This window comes from Trichoplusia ni, chromosome 16, assembly GCF_003590095.1.
Source record: "Trichoplusia ni isolate ovarian cell line Hi5 chromosome 16, tn1, whole genome shotgun sequence".
Classification (NCBI taxonomy): domain Eukaryota; kingdom Metazoa; phylum Arthropoda; class Insecta; order Lepidoptera; family Noctuidae; genus Trichoplusia; species Trichoplusia ni.
The window spans coordinates 9,790,331-9,810,046 of NC_039493.1; the positions used below are offsets into that span (position 1 = coordinate 9,790,331).

Consider the following 19,716-nt stretch of genomic DNA (forward strand, 5'->3'; position numbering starts at 1 on the left):
CTATCTATAGGTTGTAGCAGGCTAGATAAAACAAGACTGGTGAAGGCGTAGGTCACAGAAGAGTACACATTGCAGGATAAGACACGTTAAAGGCCTGTCTGCTCATGAGTCACGATTTCTGCTTATGCAGAATACTCGTAACTACGTCTCAAGGGAAATCAAGATTTTGTACGATGTTATTAGTAAGCAGGTGAATGTTAGTGGCCATCTACACGACATACGGCACAACACGCCCCTGGGAAAACATGTGTTATTGCCAACGAACAAGCATTAAAGTAACATATTACCTATTTTATTTGTAAAGCTCCTGTGCAGACACATACCAAGGAGGAAATCTTTTACAGGTATCCGAATATATTCCAGTCCATTTAACCGTTCTCCGTCCAAGTTTAACATGCTCCGATCCAGCAGTACTACCCTGACATAAGCGTTTAAGAACGGGTTCTTTAAAGGCGCCTAAGCGGATGAAAAGACGTAAAATTTGTTATCACGGCCCACGGCGTGGGTCGGGATACTTAACTCTACGTACATGCATAACTTGCTCACATGTGCCCGAGTTATGTCATATGGAAATCGAACAATAACTGTAAGATATTGCTTGTTTAAATTCAAGTACAGTGCCAAGCAGGAGCTTTATACGTTTGTAAATTAACTATAAATTTGTGTTGGTTGTTAATGGAGGGCAAATATTAGCGTCGGTCGCGAGCCCGATGAGGCTAGTGGGGCGTGCATCACGCTGGAGCCATGCCAGCCCGAGATACTCGTCTCCATGTTGGAATACTGCTGTTTGTCTTCATTATGACTCGCTCTTAGGATTAACTTAAGCCGTTTATCCCGGATTCCAAAACAACTAAACAAAAATAGCACAAGACGAACCTTGTTACGAGCCAAGACATTAATGATAGTGGTTTTCATTTAATTTTCTTATTCTTAAGATTTGTAAATCGGATTACTATTTATGATAGGGATAGTTAAAACTGGCTTATTTCAATTCACCAAAAATGAATATTTGAGTTATATTTATTTTATTACAAAAAACGAGGTGTTACACAATGTTCTTTAGACAATTTTTGTTAAATTCCAGTGCTTAAATATCATCACAAACATAAAAAGTTTCAGTGTCTCCGAGGGCTCTAAATCGTAGACTATTCGAAAGAAAAATAGCCCCGCATCTTGGGGCACAGGGCAAAACGCTTTACGAGTGATACGTAAACATTTTTTATTTCGCACGCTAGGCTAGCTCTGAAAACAAAAGTATGAATTAAATTTATGACTGCATAATATTACTGGTGTACCTTTAACGAACATCAAGCCGTATAAACGTGTAAAATCTGCCGGGCTGACTCGGCCCGCTCATTACGTATTCCGTTTCGGCGAGCGAATATTTCGACAACAAACATTATGGTAATTTGGCCGCATAACGATCTATTTTACACCTGTTTACGTAAACACGTTGCCTAAGCTCCGGAGACGATTTTTCCTTGCTTACACTAGTTCGTTAGTCGCCAAAACGATCGTTTATTTACAAAGGACGCCAAATAAAATGGCACTTGTGCTTTGATGAGGGTCTAATGTTTGTAGTTGGACCAGAGCTTTTTGTTCGATGTCAAATGTTTTAGAAAGTCGTTATTGAGTAATTATCTCCGATAGCGGACGTTATGATATTTTATTGGGCATTTAAATGGTTTAAATGGAGACATTGAGCCTCAAAATGTGCACATTTAATTCATAACCTGTTGCACGAGACATTAAAGCGTTTTAATCTGGCTTACATTACGCTGCGTTTAGTTGCAGGTCACGTTTCAGAGTTTTCAGTCGATTGCCTGAAACTTAAGGCGGAAGGATTCACTAAGCGTTGTCTCCCAATTTTATATTTCTCTTGGATTTATCTGAGCGTCGTAAAATATATAAGTTTGAAAAAGTTTTGGGATAACATCGGTGGAGTCCAATAAATTTAAAATCTCTTGAGGGCATTATAACAGGACGGTTGACAATGTGCAACAAAGCTTCTACAACGGTCCCTTTTGTTTTGTAGATATTATGTAACACTGTTTTTGTGCACTCGGAACATTTCAAGTACTAATGATATCCAGAGGAATACTAACTTTAAAGTTTTACGTCTGATGACAAATTACAATCGAGTTTTAACTTTAGTGAGTCAGTTTAAGGTGTGTTTTGTTTTATTTCTAATTTGGACGATGAAATAAGTACGTGTGATGTACAAGTTTAGCAGATACTGTGACCTTCGTTTGCTGACATTTCAGGGGTGTGGGAGAGTGCAGGTAGAATTATATGATATGAGTGTCGGCCTCGGGCAGTTGTAAAACTTTTAGAGTAATAGTCACGTGACCCACTTAGAGAGAGTAATGTAATTTTTACTAGCGTTTTATGTAATGATATTGAAAATGAAAAGTTATTAAGATACTTTAGTTAACTCGATATTAAACGCAAAGAAAATAACTAACAACGTAAATATAAAAGGTGCAAGTGCCTTGACTCTGGCACCAGGTTGTACATCAAATAAAAGCATATAAAAAAAGCATCGGCCCCATTTGTTTCATGCAAGTTAATTTTTAAACTAAGTTTTTTTTTACTTCTTTCGCAAATTGTTTTGTAAGCGGTGGTACGCAAACATGATGATCTTTTTGATAGTTTTATGATACTAAAATAAGAATTTAACTGTATAACTATATATTTCTTCTTACACATAGTTTCTCTGCAACAACAAAATATCCCTCTTTACTTAGTACTAAGATATAATACTTGAATAGTGTACCCGAGCTTCAAGGTATGGAACAAAATTGACACTTACTTGGCTAAAGACTCAATCTGCATTTAAAGTCGCGCTTCACCTATGAAAACTTGAAGACACCAGCGTCTGAAAATGTATTTTTTACATATGAACCTACTATAAGCTAAAGTGAGTATAGTCCATCTTATCATGAACCGCAATAGCTAGACAGACGAAAAATATATTATGTTTAGTGAAAATTTCAACTTTCTAGCTATTGCGGTTGAGCGGTAGATAATGCCTTGCGGCATTAAGTCCACCTTATGTACCACAATTATACATGAAAGATAGACTATAAATAAATAAGATGGCCTATACTCACCTTAGTACGTATTTGATTGACGAATAGAATGATAGATTGACAAATTTTGTAATTAACAAATAAGGATTATAAATATTGAAAGCAACCAAAAAGAATTTAACTCTTCATTTAAAATAATTTATTCTTCTAAGCTTGACAATGTTTGATTGGTGCTTCGTTCAAGACAATTTAGTAACGCTTGTTATAAGGTACTAGCGTATGTTGCATTTATCTTGAAGCTAGTATATGCTAGGTAGTGGATTAGATGAACAACAAAAACATTCATACGATGCATTGATAAAGTGATTGCTGAAGAGTGTACATTTGTAGTATTCTTAGGCGTCCCCTCGAGACGCGCTGAGCAGAGCTGCATGTAAATGCAGTCTCGTGATTTGTGGCGGAGTGACGTGTTCTCGTGACGCGCCCCGCGGCACCCGACAACACTCCACACCCTATTGTTGACTCCCACCGTGTACCAACCTACACTGCTACAAATATCCGCAGACAATAAACGTCTGCCTGAATAAATACCGCAGTTTTTTTTACCTTGAATAAGAATTTGTACGGAAAAGCCCTAACTTTATGGCTTCCGAGGTTTAAGTAATCGGAAATTTATAGCGTCTACACAAGATCTCTTGCTAGACGCGTAATGGCAAGCAACATCTATGCATTATAGCAATACCAGCTGTTGTACAAATCGAAAATTATCCCACGGCAACCTCAAATCGGGATTAAAACTATTCTATGGGTTAACCATAGAATAGTTTTTTCTTCCTATAAACTATCTGGCTAGAAAGTTTCGTCGAAATCCTTTCAGAGGTTTTTGGGTGAAAGAGGAACAAAGATCCATCCGTCCATCTATACATTACATACAAACTTTCGCGTTTATAATATTATTAGGATATCTTTTTTTGTTTGATTTAAGTTTTAACTATGTATATTAAAGGCTTAATCAATGAAAAAAGTAATAAATAATACAAAAGCATAACTAGTGATGTTTGCATGTATTGAGCCGTCAGATGTGCTCGCTGCCGGTCTATTGTTAGAGGCAAAGCCCAGATTTACATAACACGCCCCGGATCATTGGCTGTGATTGTTTCGATGCCAGTTACTGCCCATGTAATTTGTTCGGATTCTGATGAGCAAACTGCTTATATTTAGAAAAATAATCATAAATTCCCACGCTGAGTAAAAATGGAATTTATGAAGAGATTATTCAAGAAACATTGCTCGAAAAGTTAGTGCGTACTAAACATTTGTATACCGTGTACTAATGAGGTTTTCGATAAGAAGGTTTATAAAGTAAAGGTTTAGTTCAATGTGAAGTGCCCACGCTGGGTCTTGTCCTAATAATACATCACCACTTTGTTGGAAAAAAATGCGTTAATATTTCGCGAGGAATTTCATTACTGCGAGCCTTGTTGGCTTTCAAATAAATAGGCGTTTTATTGCTTTTCTTCGCTCGCCGATGTTCGATATTGTGTATCGGGTTGAGATTAGACAACACGTATTCTACTTACTATCCCCCGCTTATTATTCTAGAAACGTAAAGTCTAGTATTTCTCGCTGGGATCTGTTACATTACCGTTTATTACATTACTTTTTAAATCTGTTTGTAGTACGAGTATGTCTGACTGAAGTTGTTTATTTTTCCGTATTGCCATGAGCTAATAGGACCGAGAGTATTTTGTGGGTTAGTAAAAAGATTTGAAACTCTTTTTTGTAGATTAATACAGCAACTGTAATTCATAAGTCTTATTATGTGAAGTACAAGACATATATTTGCAAATCAATAGCAACCTTTATCGAATACCCAGTCAATCGGCCGGCAGATTGTGTGAAATTGGGGCTACAGGTAACCCTACTTATTACATTTAAGATAAAAATCGAATTTGCGGATAAACCCTACGTTTTCCTGCGTCTTTACTCAACCGTAAAAATGAACTATTGGGTTTAGTAGGTTTCGATCGCTCTTTTTGGGGTTCCGTACTGTTCGTATGTCCATTCGTCTTTCACCAAGCATAATTTCAGTCATAGCTAGTGAGTTAATTTTTTTATTGACACTATAACATCAAATACTTGTGTTCATAAATTTAATGGGTGACAATTTTCGTACAAAAACTGTCATTCTTTTTTCTCTTTTTACTTAAGCCTCAGTGTGACGAGACTTGCTCGCACTTGACCGGCGTTTTTAAAATGTTCATTTTATTTTATACAAATTCCGAGACAAAAGCTTTTCAAAGAGGAGAGTGTAAAATTTGGTGTCTTTCTTAAGTAGTTTCAATAATAAAGATAGTTATGAAAATAGCTTTCGCTGGCGTCTTTATGAAGTAGGTATTACGCTTTCACAATTTTGTATTCTCTCTCTAGAGGTACTCACCTTCGTAATAAGATTTTACTTTCAAGGATTTCTGTTTACTTATGCTTGTGTAGGTATATGTTAAAATTAATAACATCTGCAGTGTTTGCTTTGTTCAAAACGTTTGGGTTCCGTGGACTTTTATATCAGACGATTTCTGTATTCGGTCTCGCCTCAAAAACTTGATCAACATTATCCCTTCAAAGTATCGAGAATCCGGTTTGAATGTTTTATAGTAAGTTACGGACGGTCGGCGAGGCAACGACTCTTTACTAATAAGGTTTTGTTTTTGACGGTACCCTAAGACACGCTCGTGTGGCGTAGAGTGAAAATTGTACTCGAGGGAGTGTAAGAAGAGGGGTGAAAATGAGAAATGCAAATAGGTTGTTGAGCTCAGCTTCGCACAGAATAAGCCTATGAACGCTTGACAAATAGTATTATGTCACAATTGCGCGTCACACGCCGAATAAATAATAATAGATTAATAAACTGCCAATCTGTATTTTATTGCGTCAACGAAGGAATTTATAAAATAAAATATGTCACGTGCACAGGTCGGACACAATATTTCGTCAACATTCAATTTCCTGTCGTGTGAAAAGGTTACGTTCCGCTATCGAAAATGTCAAAATAACGAGCGGAAATCGAAATGAACTCAATAGGTAGGAGCGATAAATTATAAAAGGATTTTTTGGCAATAACAATAAAAGATAGAGCTAATATTATATGAGGAGGTTTTACTATTAATTAATGTAATATTTTCTTTTTTAATATTTTCCAGTTTTGTATTTTTTGTTCAAAAAAAAAAGTCATTTTATAGACGTAGATTTGAACTGTTTCTATATTATTTTGTAACAAGTTTGTTAAGCCACAGTATCTTGGCTGTTTTCAATTACCTACCTCGTTTCTTTTTTAGTGTGAAAAAGAACATTTTCAGCTCTCTCGAGGCAAGCAAACTTGAAAATCTGTTCTTTGTAGTTTACTCGAACTATTTTAGGGTTAGCAAAATGTTTTCTGAAGTTTTCTGTTGTAACGGTAACTAGCGAAAGAAAATATCATATTTTTACAATTACGCTATGGGGGTTCACAAAACATGTTTGCATATGACATATCTCAATCAAATACTTCCTTGGGTTTCGATTTCCTATTTTTGTTTTGGATACGTTTTGATATTAAGTAATTTTAATATTTTCGTTACAATTGTATCAACCCATGACCAACTTACTACGACAAGATTTTTCCTTATTTACTATGTCACTGACTTCCTGTCATTTATTTTTAATCTACCTTAAATGAGGGTTAATAATAATACTTGCTTCTTTACGTTTCGTCTTCAGACTCTCGAAACAATTATAATCCCAAGAAATAAAGGGCAAACTCAATGAAAATAAATAAAATATTCGATTGCTGCAAAGACACCGTAGAAATTCAAGTAGAGCGAAACGCAGCGCCCTTGTTAGTGATCAGGATGATATTTCAGTACAAAACAAAGAGATCAAACCCTCTCTTGTTCCTTTAGTTAACAAAGCTTCAATGACCCTTTGCTGCCGGCACCTTCTTTGTCATCGGAAAGGCCTTGTCGTTAATGTCGAAAAAGATTAATTGCCATATAAATTAATGGGAAAACGTCTACTGATGACAGCAATGACATATTGCGGTGTAAGCTCCATTGTTTTGGTATTGTCCGCGACCGGCACAACTTTTGTTTAATGGTATTATTTTAAAAATTCCTGATAGAGTTGTCAATAGACGTTGGCTCATAATATGAAGATGATATAGATAGATAATAATCAAATGATATGACACAAAACCATAAGATACTATATTACGTAGACCAAGATTGAACCCTCAAAAAATAAGCCCTTGTTTTTTGCCCCTGGTTAACCTACGAATCGTCGTGTCTACCAATTTGGGCGGTTAGGATCCCGAAACTTTGTTGCCCTACTTCGGTCTGCCTTAGGCCATCGATATCCCGGTGGTAATTGAGTTGTGGGCGTCTGATCAGTCTGATGGCAATCACACCGTGGAAAATTCTAATAATTAACCGCGTTTGGTTTATGTTAGGGAAACGTCACCGTCTAATAAACTTTTTTTAAAAGATTTTTAACAGAACAGGTAAAATTACGAAGGTACAGTTTTAAACGACTTTGGTCACTGTATTTTGTAAAACAATTATCATCATCGCGTTTATTATCACACCCACTTACCAATATATTCCTAATATATAAAATTAAATAATTTATTAGGCAAAACAACGTTTGCTGGGTCAGCTAGTACATGTATAAAATCCCAATAAAGGACAGCTTTTCTATATATCTCAAAACAATTGAATTCCGAACACCAAAATTTACAATAGAATTTCGAAAGGCCCGTTCACGCTTGTTGAAAGTTATTTGTTGATATCAGAATGTTTCGGGAATGAAATCCATAATAATGTATAAATAATACAATAATTCAGTGCTTGAGGAAATATCCGCCGAGACCGCTAAGCGGCGCTGCAGTGCTGCGGTCTGCGGTAGAGCCGTGGGTACGACTCTATCGACGTTGCTATAACTTTACTTACCTTAGTCAATGTACTGGAGCTTGCATATCAAAGCTGACAGAACAATCTTGCAAGGTATTGTTTCATGAATGTTGTTAGAAGTTAGTGCGGTAAATAAAGGATCACCAAAAAGGTTTTAAGTCTGTCACAAGGAGTTTGCAGTGAGCGCTTAAACTTATCTTTATCTTAAGCTTACACGTAATTAATAATTATAATTAATGAAAAATATAGTCATAGAGATCTGCAATCCGCAAAATTTCCTGAACACGTACAAAATATTTAAACGTCGACTTTACCACCTGTCTCGTTGCTTGTCAATAACTTTACCGGTTAGCAGTCCGCTTACAATCAGCGATACTATATGTACATACGACTCGACATATAAATGGCATCTCATTTTAATTCACCATTGACGCCTCCTTGCACGTTTTTTCTTTTCCACCTATGTACAGTAGGTACATTCGATATGAATCATAAGTTAGTTCGCAACACTATCGCGATCGCGGTGGAAGTGATTATGCACTCAGGCGCCGACGACGCCCGAGCTCAATTTAACGCCATTTACACGGCGACCCGCGACGCGCACCGCTTAACGCCCAATTAATAACACCTATTTAGCTGCCTGTAACGATATAAAATCCCATAAAATTATCTCGTTTTCGGCAATATGCTTTACTATTGTTTGTTTTATGTACCTACTGAATTAAATTGACGACATATTTTGATATTCGATGAGATTCAGGTTTTATACTTTTTACAACAAATATTCGTCATTTTGTCATCAATTTGAGTTGATTTTGTAAGCTCGTATCCCAAAATAATCCAGCTTTGCCATTAGCGTGAAAGCCAAACAAGCGTAGCTAAAAGGTTTTAATAGCAGTCGAATCCGAATAACTCGATTGTTTCAAGTGATATTTGACTTCGGTAGTCAAATAAGGATCAAGTGAGAACCATCACTAGGGCAACGTAAACCTAATCATTGAAAACTAACAGTAAGCGAGGAGCATCGGGCATTCCCTGCCGAGATATGTTTGACTTGCCCCGTTTGTATTCCCTCTACTGTTTGTGAGTGAGACTCTACATCGAATCTGTTTTCATTTTAAACGTGTGTTAGCCTTTATAAACTTCATCTTGTTGGTTTTCTTTGTTTGAAATGTTAATTTTCGGTGTTTCGGAACTCTCGAACGGATGCAATTGTGTTTCACTCGATTAAAGTTTCGAATTTTGTGATCTATGTTAGGCTTTAAACTAGATCAGTTAGAAGTTATAAGTAGGTGAAATGAGCGGTAAAATGTGATGAAGTTTGAAGTGACCACAGAGGCGGGAGTAGAGTGACGTCACGGGTCCGGTAAACATTGCATACAAATCAGCGCAGTGGCCGACTTTCACGGAAACTTTGCGAAATTAACTTTGATCGTGTTTTAATACCCGCGCTTGCGTGGTAAAGCATTAAATCTCAATTTATATCCGAGCAGTCTTTATACAACTAGTTTATGAATTAGTTTCAAAGTTAACTCATTAAGTTGCGGTAGCTGTTGCATTTTATTTCTGAAAGAATATTAAACTTATTTGTCAAATTGTATATTCATGGAATGAAGCTGAACATTCTCACATTAAAAAAAAAATGTAAATTAAAAACAATATGTATAAAAATACCTAATAACTAAAATAAGTATCTTAGATCTGACTTAACCGGAGGTCGAGTTTAGAAGACTTCAGGAATTCCGGTTCTTTTCCTAAGAAAGGAGAATGACGGATCCCGAAACTAGGCGCTGGCACTGATCTTCTGTTTATGTTGAACTGTGAACAAGAGCAATATTCACGTAAATTTAGTAAACATCATAAATTGAAGGTTTGTTTTATCATTAAAAACTATACCACCTACAAACACATCATCATCAAACACATGCATTATTTTTATAGTACCTAACTTTCGTGAGGATTCATAATTTATTAAATGATGCAACGGTTAACTCGTAAAGGGTTGCCCATTTCGACTCGCGACCTCACCGCCTCGTCAGCTCATGCTTAAGGACTCCGGTTAGGATCTAAACTAGTCGGGCAATCCCGATACATACGCGGGTATAGCGATGCAACCTTTAACTAACATATTCTTTGAGCTCCGTTTCGAAAATAGAACAATTACACAAACCCAAAATAAATCTGAAAGAGGTTTGAAACCTGACTCTCAGCTTTTAATTAAAATGAATCTAAATATACGTTAAGCGTGCATAATTATATAATCCCGTACCTTTTTCTCGCAGTAGGTGTTGGGCGCCGGTGTCTTATACGCTGGCAGTTCTCTATGGGTAGCCCCGAAAGAGTATGCGGGTTTGCTCTTTTGGACGAACTTGTAATTTGGCTCGTGTTCGCCCGGCCCGGGAATGTAAGCCTTCGCGAGAGTCCTGTCCGGGTAGCCGAGGGTATAAGAAGGGGCGGTTCTGTACAGATTTAAATTAAATTATTTTAAAATAGTACAAAATATAGTTGCAGGATTTTCGTAATAATTGAAGCCGTGCAGCATGTATTCTTTAAAATTTTGTAAAATTAACACTTCCTCACCTATGCCTGCAGAAATTTCCATTATAATCATTTGTAAAAAGGCATGGCATATACCAACGAACCAAACCTTTCAGTGTGCAGGTAAATACTTGTAGAATCTACCAAAAGCTATTGTCCATAGTTACGGACAAAGCCTACTGACAGGCTGACGTCGGTTAGTGGCAGGCTTTTGTGCGTAAATGTACATTGTTATCTTTTTACCTTTTTTATTTGTGGACAGGACATGTTCTAAGAAATAACCATGTTTTTCCTAAAACTAATAATTGAGGTCAAGTTTGTATCTGCTCTTTTGCGAGTGAATATCTACTTATATGTTTATTATTTTATTCGCAGATTAATAAAAACAATTAAATATAAATAATACTAAAAATTTCAAACCCGAGACAGGATATAAACCTGCGCATCCTGGCTATACGCGCCAGGCGCTTCACCAAAATACTACCGACTATTTATTATAATTCAGCATGACATGACCCATGACGGAGTGCAAAAAAACTTCTCCTATTAACAGCAATATGATAAAAAAGTGCATCACTCTTACGCTCAAACAACTTTATCTTTCTCATTTAGGTCTACCACCATTGAGCTTTGAAAACGCACTATACAGCCTAGAAGAGCCCACAACAGAAACGAAAAGCCTGCAGAACTGCTACAGATTTAAAAAAGAAACATTTCCAACTTACGCTTTAGGTATAGGGGGGCAGTACATATTTGGTGGTGGTGTCCACGCATCGAAGGGTTGGTATGGGGGCTTGGCAGCCGGCCGCATGCTGTACGCGGGCACGCGTTTAGTTCGCAGCCGCGTCATTGGGTCGTAGGAACCCGGGCCGGGTACCTTCATTGTACTGCCAGGTGGATCGATGTGCGGGATGAGTAATCCACCTGGTATTCTATGGGTACCTGAGAAAAATATATTGATTAATTATTGACCGCCCTATTGGTCTAGTGGTAGTACGCACGATCATGTTCCTTGTATGGGTGTCATTTATCTATATTATGTATTTAGAAATATATAAGTATGTTTATCAGTTGTTTAGTACCAAGCTCTGCTTAATTTGACACTAGATGGCGTTGTGTGATTGTTGTGGAATATTGTTATATTCCAATTCCATTACCTACTTTCATTAAGTGAAGTTCCATTCAATGAAGTTGTAACGTTTGTAGCTTTTATTTTTGAATTAGAGTCTTTATTAATTTAATTGAAGGTTGCTTTACCTTTTGCACTAATTCCCCTCACATCCAGAAGAGGCGCGTTAAGGGATGCCGCTGGCTTCAAGTTACATGCGTTTGTTTTGTATCCAAACGTGTAAGCTGGTGATCGTTTAATCTTCGAATAACCTTTCCCACCTGTAATACAACATAATTAACGAGAGATAAGTTTCATATGGGTGGTAGTTTTGGCTTTTTTTATTAGTCTGGGAACTTGGTAAATATTTAATACCAACTAAATTTAAATTTACACCAACTTTAGTTTCAAAGAAATATGCAAAACAAAACACAAATAAACGGTCTAGAGACACATGAAATAAACTCCCACGCTCTGTAACGGTTTGCGTGTTTCCGATTGACTTTGCATTTTCAGGTGCAAAGGCATTCCGGTAGAATAAGCCGAAACATTTAGGGATGCATAGCGTTGTTTGTTTCGTTTTCATAGCGTATCGTAGCCTTGAAACATAGAGGGATTCGTCACAAAGCTTTTGTATCGTTTTAACCCGTGTCACCCTGTGTCTGTTTCAAAAAGAATTTCGGGAAGTTTTCTCCTATCTATCGGGTGTTTGTTCTTCTGTGTTTCTGTTTGAACAGTTTTGAGGACGTTTTGTTTGAAGATTTATTTGTTGGCCAATAAGCTAATACTTTGACGTCAACTTAGCTTACAAAATCCTTTATTTTGAGGATAATGTATGTAACTTCTCTTAACCTTCTCTCTTGTCCTAATACAAATAGTAAGTTATATGTGATATTAATAAAAATTTGTCAAAATAAAAGGTACTCTCAGGAGAATTGTTTTTTTTTTAAATACAGATTCATTTTAAGTTACCGGATACTTTTGGTGGTTCATAATAATCGGGTCCAGGTGTGCTTGTCTCTGCAGATATCGCGTTTTTACGGTGAGTGGGCTTCGCTGGATTCTGCTTTATAAGCTTTGCTCTGCATTCGAACCCCCAAGGCATGCTTGTCTTTATAAATGTTCTTCCATTTAAACTTCAGTGACGATGCCAGACGTACAAAGTTATTGAAATGAAACTACTAAGCTATCGCAATAAACAGACTTCCAATAAATTCAGAAAGCAATAAAATGTAATAAAACTATTTGATTAATATTCCTTCGACGGGACGTTACAACTGAATACCTTCGTTATTGTGTCAAAATATTTGTATTTCACTTCAGCCAGCAACATAGCGACGTCTATAAAAGGAGATCCCAAATCATAGCAACGGATGAACGGAATAAAGCCAGAGATAACATTTGGAGATAAAAACGGCACGAACGCAGGAATCAGGAGGGCAAATAAAAACTCAGTGGAATTTCCACGGTCCAGGAAATTGAGCTGCACCGGATATCGTCGCACCGAGCGACGTGCGACGGAGAAATGGCTTCCGGCCGAGGTGGGCCTCCTTCATTATTCCTCCATTCTCTCACATTTCAATTCTGAAAATATTATCCCGCAATACATAATTTTAGTTTTCATATTTTTTGTATCAATTCAATTACTTTTGACTATAAAGCACAGCGATCAATGTTCGGCCTTTGCAGGAGTGGGACAATTACAGGCCAATATTATTATATAGTGATATGATCGTTGTGTCATGATTACAATGCAGTTGTGGTTTATACAATGAGCTTTTGTTATCACATGGAAGTGATAAATGCACTGTAGCATTGTTTTACTGGTCGTATGTTTGTTAAAACAAAGCAAATATTTGGATTTTATTTATTACACGTTTTGAATAGGTATTGGAAAACAATATACATAAACAACAAATTATGCATGTACAATTAGCACTTATATTTTTCATAAATAGGAACTGTACAATTAGATTCATAATAGGAAATCTGAGTTAACATGCTAGTATAATTAGAATTAATTGTAATTATATCAACAGCAAGGCTATGAGCTCATCTACATATTAATTTTCTAAAGTATAAAAACAAGTGCATAAATTATAATGATATCAACCATTCTTGATACTTGGGTGTGATTGATGATATCGGAAAGCTTTTAGACATATTGCTTAAAGAAGAGCCAGCCTAAAATATGTCAAAAACATCATAACTCGATTGTAAATAATCAATGGAACGTTATATACTGTCTCCCGTCCCTTTTGTAATTTATTCATGTAAGTAATGGAAAATTAAAAACGAAAACGGGGCAATATGGCGGGTCGTGTGGCATTCATTATTCAGACCATATTGCCGGGACATGCGGATCCCGGGTTTTATAGATCCTGCTATGAATGCGCTGCTCTCGGCAATAACTATACTGAGGGTTATGTTCGTTCCAAAGTGATGGTAACGATGCATAACGCGACCTGATTGAATTTGAATAAATCGCTTACTTTGAGCCACGGTTTGGTGCGCCCGTGCAGTTTTAGGTTTCGAAATCGAATGCGAAATTGAGGATCTGGTTACTTGGTTATGTTGTACGTGGATATGTCACGTCCGTGATCACATTGCAAGATGTGGTATCTTAGTTTTAAATATAGATTGCCTTATAAGGAATACCCTTGTTTGTGAAGCTTATAACTAAGTGTACATATTCTTTGTATAATTATGACAAAAAAATCTCATTATACTTTTTGCTATAAATATTGTTTTGGTATCAATTTTGATGTTTGATTGACGTTTTCTATAAATCTGAACAATACTTCAAAATTGAACCCAAAAAAATATTTAAAGCAATTGGTCATGAGACAGGACAGATTAATAATATAATTTTATCACCTTTGACATTTTTAGATGATTAAAACTCAACATTATTTATGATTTGAGCATTGCGGCTATACCTATAGAGTTTATTTTTATATGTACAAAGTAAACTAGTGTTACATGAGTGCGGAGTTGTTCTTGTTAGGAAATCTCTCGCTCCGTCGCCTCCCAGTTTGTGGTTCACTAAACTTTATTACATCTTTTGTTTTAGTCGCAGCCTCTGACTGCGCGAACTGACGAGCGAAGTCTATTCGTGGGACTTAGCTGGTGGCTTCCACAGCTATGGGTCGTACTTTCCAAACAATATTCAATAGCATATACGTATACCTATGTAGGTAGGTACGTATTTGTTACTGTTCTTATGGATCAGATGGAGCATAGATGTTTTTGCAGAAATGGGAAGATAGAATACAAAAAATATGTGAATATTTACTGATCGTTGGAGGTTGGACGCGTTAAAAATACTTGTAATTATGTAAGTGTTGCGTTTGATAACACAGAAAAATACTTTTTGTCTCTTGCGTAATTTATGAAGTCGTGTTTGAGATTCTTCGTTAGCGTCAAGACAATCACAAGAAAAACAATGAGCTACTGCGGAGTTAAAAATCAATAGAAAAGGTCGACTCAATGCCGCTCGGCTTAAGCTCTGAAAAAAGTTGCCAGTTGGAATTGACTTTCCCTGTTCAGGGCCGAAGTTACAGTATGCTTCACTTACCCGTAATACGGGTGACCCGTTTCAACATCATTGTAAAAAACGTAGTTTTTAATATTTAACGCCATCATTTATAATTTCCGAGATAAGTTTTCGGAGAAATATATTTTTAATTAAATCATGTTCGCAGGTAGATTCATTTTCGCAGCGTAAATGTATTAAGTTTATTATTATTTATTTATTTCTTATTTTGAAACACGTTATAAAGGATTATTAAAATTTTAAAAACATTATAGAATATTAATAATATTACTTGATTTTATATGTTTTCCAGATATGAAATCATAATCAATACGAGATCATATTTATATATTAAACCAACGACATCAGAAGTAGAAACAACAAACATATCTATATGAATAAAATAATCAAACTTTTTGGCTTGGTATATTTTCGCTGAAGTGTGCGTACAATCCAAAGTGTAGCTATTTTTCGGATCTTTGCCGCAGGAAACAATCCGCTCTGCTGAATAATTAAATATATCCCGAATTACTTTTCTCTTTGTGTTAGTATATAATATTTTATTCCTATGAACTCCTTACTTTATATTTACCTGCAAAAACGGTCCTTGAAACCATACAGCTACCTTTGTACCTGTAATATGAGCAGCGTGCAGACTGGTATGGTTCTGCTTATGATTTAAATTTAAACTGATTCAGTCGTGAATAAAACCCAAGATTCAGAGATTCAGTATTTTTGGCATTTTAGCCGGCGTAGTCGGCATTTTTTTCAAAACGATTTCTGCCATAAATAAATCTCCTTGGGTCGCGAAGGTTTCACAAACATTCAAGTTATAGTTACATGCACAGAGATACCCACGTTTAGAACAAGATTTGTTTGTTGCACAATTGCTTTCAAGGGGATGAAACCCTCGGCACGTGGCTGGTGGTGACCTGAAATATTCGGCTAGCCATGCAGTCGCGGAGAGTAAGTGTCAGAATTAAGAGAACACACTTGATCTCAATTCTACGAGTATCTAAAATAGAAGACATTTAAATTAATTTGTTACACGTTCAAACAAGTATAATCAAGTATCCACTTTGTAACATTTCAGTTCACATTTAATCATAAAACATTTTAACGAAATCTTTTCCTCGCGCATGACAGACTACAGATATTTCATTAAAATGATAAAACGACAAGATTGCCAATTATTTTTATATTTATGAGAAAAGTATAAAGTTCATAAGAATTGAAGTGAAAAAATAAATTTTTGGAAACGTTGAGACTAATTTAAAGTTATTTTCTCGTTAAATTTATTCAGAAAAGCAAAACACATAGAGTAGGTCACCGGCGCAGTGTTCAGTTAAAAGCTTTGTCGGGCATATGAAGTTAATTCACCTAATTAGAACGTATCCAGCCGTACCAGATCATGACTTCTCGCAGCGTAGCGTTTCAACACTCTTAAAGTTAGTGCTTATCTACTTCGTTGTAGAAAGTTTCAGTCAACTAAAATTATTTTCTTGAAGTATGTGATATCAGTTTTATTTGTAACTTTCCGCCCTTTGATGAACTATTGGCTGATTTCAAATTGCGTTTGAGTCAAGTTTTAACGATTCATATTCGGGTTGAAATGGCCCAGATATTTCATAATAAATCAATTCAATAGCTCTTTATTTTTTTCTCGGTTCCTTTAATAAGTTTTCTTAACACTAATGAAAAATAAAAGGTGACTTCTAAGGGATGACTTCTACTTTTTTTAAGGGGAACAGAGCAGAGCCTGAAATCATATTTTGTGGATATCTTGTACTAAATTGTGTAGAGGAATAATTCCTGCTCAGCTATTCTAACAGTTGTCCGGTCAGTCGTGATTGCCTGTATTTTTATGCTCAAACCTTCCCTATACGGGAAGAGTCCCATACCCAGCAGGGGGACGTATATATTCTGGTATTATTTGCACATTATATGTTCTATTAATAGACCTAACAATCAAATATTGTGCATTAATATCTTGAGACGAGGCGTTATAATGTAGTCTGTTTGGCAAGGGGAGGGTAAACTGTCAACCATGTTGCGTGGTGCATAATGTACTTGATTAGTGTCAGGTGCCTGATTGGATAATTAGACAGGACTAGAAGTGGAAGTGTCAACGGTAATTTGCTCCTGTCATGAGCGTAGAGAATACTATCAGAATAATACAAGCGCTGCGATATTAGTTTCGGTTCATTGTATATGTAGTGTGTTCGAAGGCACGTTTGATATATGTATATATGGTGTGGAGTTCATGTTACAATAATACGATATGTGTTTGGCGTAAATTATGAACTAATATCAAGTTTGGAAAGCAAATATTATCTCATAGTTATGATGTAATCGCACGTTCTCGTGTGTATTGGTAACATGTTTAGAAACATTTAAGGCATTTTGAGCAGCTCATTTATATTTTTTGGGTTTTAAGTGCGTCCGTTCATCTGTACCTATCAGACCGTATCTTATGAACTTTGAAATGTTGAAATTTTCACAGATGATGTATTTATATTTTATCAACAAATACCTACTAGAAATAACGAACGATGTTAAGGTTGTAACGGTCATACATTAGTTGGGTGATAAAATAATGTATGAACCCCATCAAATACCAACATATACTATTTGTCACTAATCCTAATTGTTATTTAATATTCGTTTGATATTCGCCTTTTTGATCTCCTTTATTTGATTATGAAAGACAAGAACATTTATCTTTGTTCTATACTTAATCAGTTGCTATCGGTTTTCTATCAGGCGTACCTAAATATTATAAAACATTAAGGTAAGTCAACAGTCTCGAAACTTACAATATTGATGTTGAGACCCGTCAATGAATAGTTTAACTCGTCAACCCACATCAAACTAGTTACAGTCGCTCAACTTGTCAATTTTACAAGACATTTTATAAATGATGAAACTTTATGATTTATCCCTTGTCTGTCTTGATTTACTTATATTCTATTTCATTTAAAAATCATTTAGGAAATAAATTAATATAAAATACTATTTTGTTTCAGCTCTACTTAGTATTATGGTATCAAAACTTTTTGCATATATATTTAAAAAATCAAATTTGACATTCTAACTGTCACATTTATCAAAACGTCATCTATGACTAAGGTAAAAATGTTTCCATCGCCACTTTTGAACCGTATAAGACCGACACAAAGTACTTTTATATTTAAGCGAAATGCAGGAGGCACTCCAACTGACCCGATCCAAAAACTATTCGTCGAAAAAATCAGGGAATACAAACAGAAAAGCGTAGGTGGCGAATTCGTAGACCCAAGCCCAGATATCAAGAAGGAATTGGCGGCTGAAATGGCGAAACTGGACAAAAATTATGGAGGCGGCCCAAATGTTGATATGACGGCTTTCCCACAGTTCAAATTTGATGAGCCAAAGATAGATCCCATTGATAACGTCAAAACAGCGCCAGCGAAGCAGGAGAAGAAGAAGGACGAGAAGAAGGACGAGAAGAAGGGCGGGAAGAAATAAATAATATTTGTAGTTATGGTTAGATTGTACATACATCGTATTAAACTGTGATTATACAAGACGGTGGTATTGATTACAACAAAGTGAACTCTATCTGTGCACTATAGCACTGTACCGTTTACGTTCTAAGTAAAAATAGACAAATAAAAAAGGCAATATATAGCAAGTTAATACGCTTTACTACAGTTCGCAAATTGCGGTATAATGCCCCAATACGAAAGGGGCGAACCAATCGCCATTTACTGCAAGCTCGGCCAGTAACTAAAAGAAAAACCCAATTACTTGAGTTTTTGTGAGAAAACTTTCTTTTTTATATCCTCCGTGGTTTAGCTGTGATGTAGCCGTGCTAAGAACTTAGAAGTATACCAGAACGAAAGCACTATTGTTGTCGAAAGAAACTTAAAGGAGACACATATGGTATCGTTTTCTTTTAGGTTATTATACCTTGCTGTTTCTGGCTAAAGGAAAACTTAGATAGCGTGTAAACTCCTTATAATACGAGCTCTAGAAAGTTTTCTTCGAAAATATAACATTTGGTTTGCGAGCATTGTTTACTAATTGTTTCTAGAAGACAACAATTTGTTCCTTATTTACTGTTAATTGTTTCTAGTTTTTATTTATGCAAAGATATGGAAACTTTTATATACATACCTATTTTTTAGTTTTTTGGTACTGAATTAATTTATTGGTGTATTTATTAAGAAATACAATTGTCATTATCAAGGAAAAAAAATGCAGTAACTTTAAAATATCATAATATAAAACCAATTAATTTTATATCAGACTAGCTGTTGCCCGCGACTTCGTTCCCGTGGGTAGAAGAAGATGTAAGTTATGATTTATACCCGTCCTGTTTTTCTTTCACATTTTCCATTGTATCTTCGCTCCTATTAGTCGCAGAGTGATGGTTTATAGCCTAAAGCCTTCCTCGATTAATTGTCTACTCAACACAAAAAGAATTTTTCAATTTGGACCAGTAGTTCCTGAGATTAGCGCGTTCAAACAAACAAACAAACAAACAAACTCTTCAGGTTTATATATTAGTATAGATGT

The 19,716-nt window shown here is 35.9% G+C and overlaps 2 protein-coding genes across 2 annotated transcripts; one reads left to right on the forward strand and one right to left on the reverse strand.

Moving 5' to 3' along the window:
* Positions 1-9,558: 9,558 nt before the first annotated feature.
* LOC113502159 (outer dense fiber protein 3-like protein 2) lies at positions 9,559-13,178 on the reverse strand. Its single transcript, XM_026883572.1, has 5 exons — positions 12,594-13,178; positions 11,771-11,902; positions 11,239-11,455; positions 10,245-10,434; positions 9,559-9,793 (listed from the first exon to the last, which is right to left on the reverse strand). Exons 1-5 carry the CDS (start codon positions 12,724-12,726, stop codon positions 9,671-9,673), a joined length of 795 nt encoding a protein of 264 aa, XP_026739373.1. The 5' UTR covers positions 12,727-13,178; the 3' UTR covers positions 9,559-9,670.
* A 4,986-nt stretch (positions 13,179-18,164) lies between these two features.
* Positions 18,165-18,722, forward strand: LOC113502042 (ATP synthase-coupling factor 6, mitochondrial-like). Its single transcript, XM_026883415.1, has one exon. The coding sequence runs from the start codon at positions 18,277-18,279 to the stop codon at positions 18,661-18,663; it is 387 nt and encodes a 128-aa protein (XP_026739216.1). The 5' UTR covers positions 18,165-18,276; the 3' UTR covers positions 18,664-18,722.
* Positions 18,723-19,716: the final 994 nt, after the last annotated feature.

What these genes read in the sequence shown, in the direction of transcription:
- LOC113502159 (XM_026883572.1), bottom strand. Translation starts at nt 12,726, where the DNA reads ATGCCTTGGGGGTTCGAATGCAGAGCAAAGCTTATAAAGCAGAATCCA. An exon ending in GAGGGGAATTAGTGCAAAAG is followed by an intron (nt 11,456 to 11,770) that starts GTAAAGCAACCT and finishes TATTTTTCTCAG; the next exon opens with GTACCCATAGAATACCAGGT. An exon ending in TGCCCCCCTATACCTAAAGC is followed by an intron (nt 10,435 to 11,238) that starts GTAAGTTGGAAA and finishes AAATCTGTACAG; the next exon opens with AACCGCCCCTTCTTATACCC.
- LOC113502042 (XM_026883415.1), top strand. Translation starts at nt 18,277, where the DNA reads ATGACTAAGGTAAAAATGTTTCCATCGCCACTTTTGAACCGTATAAGA.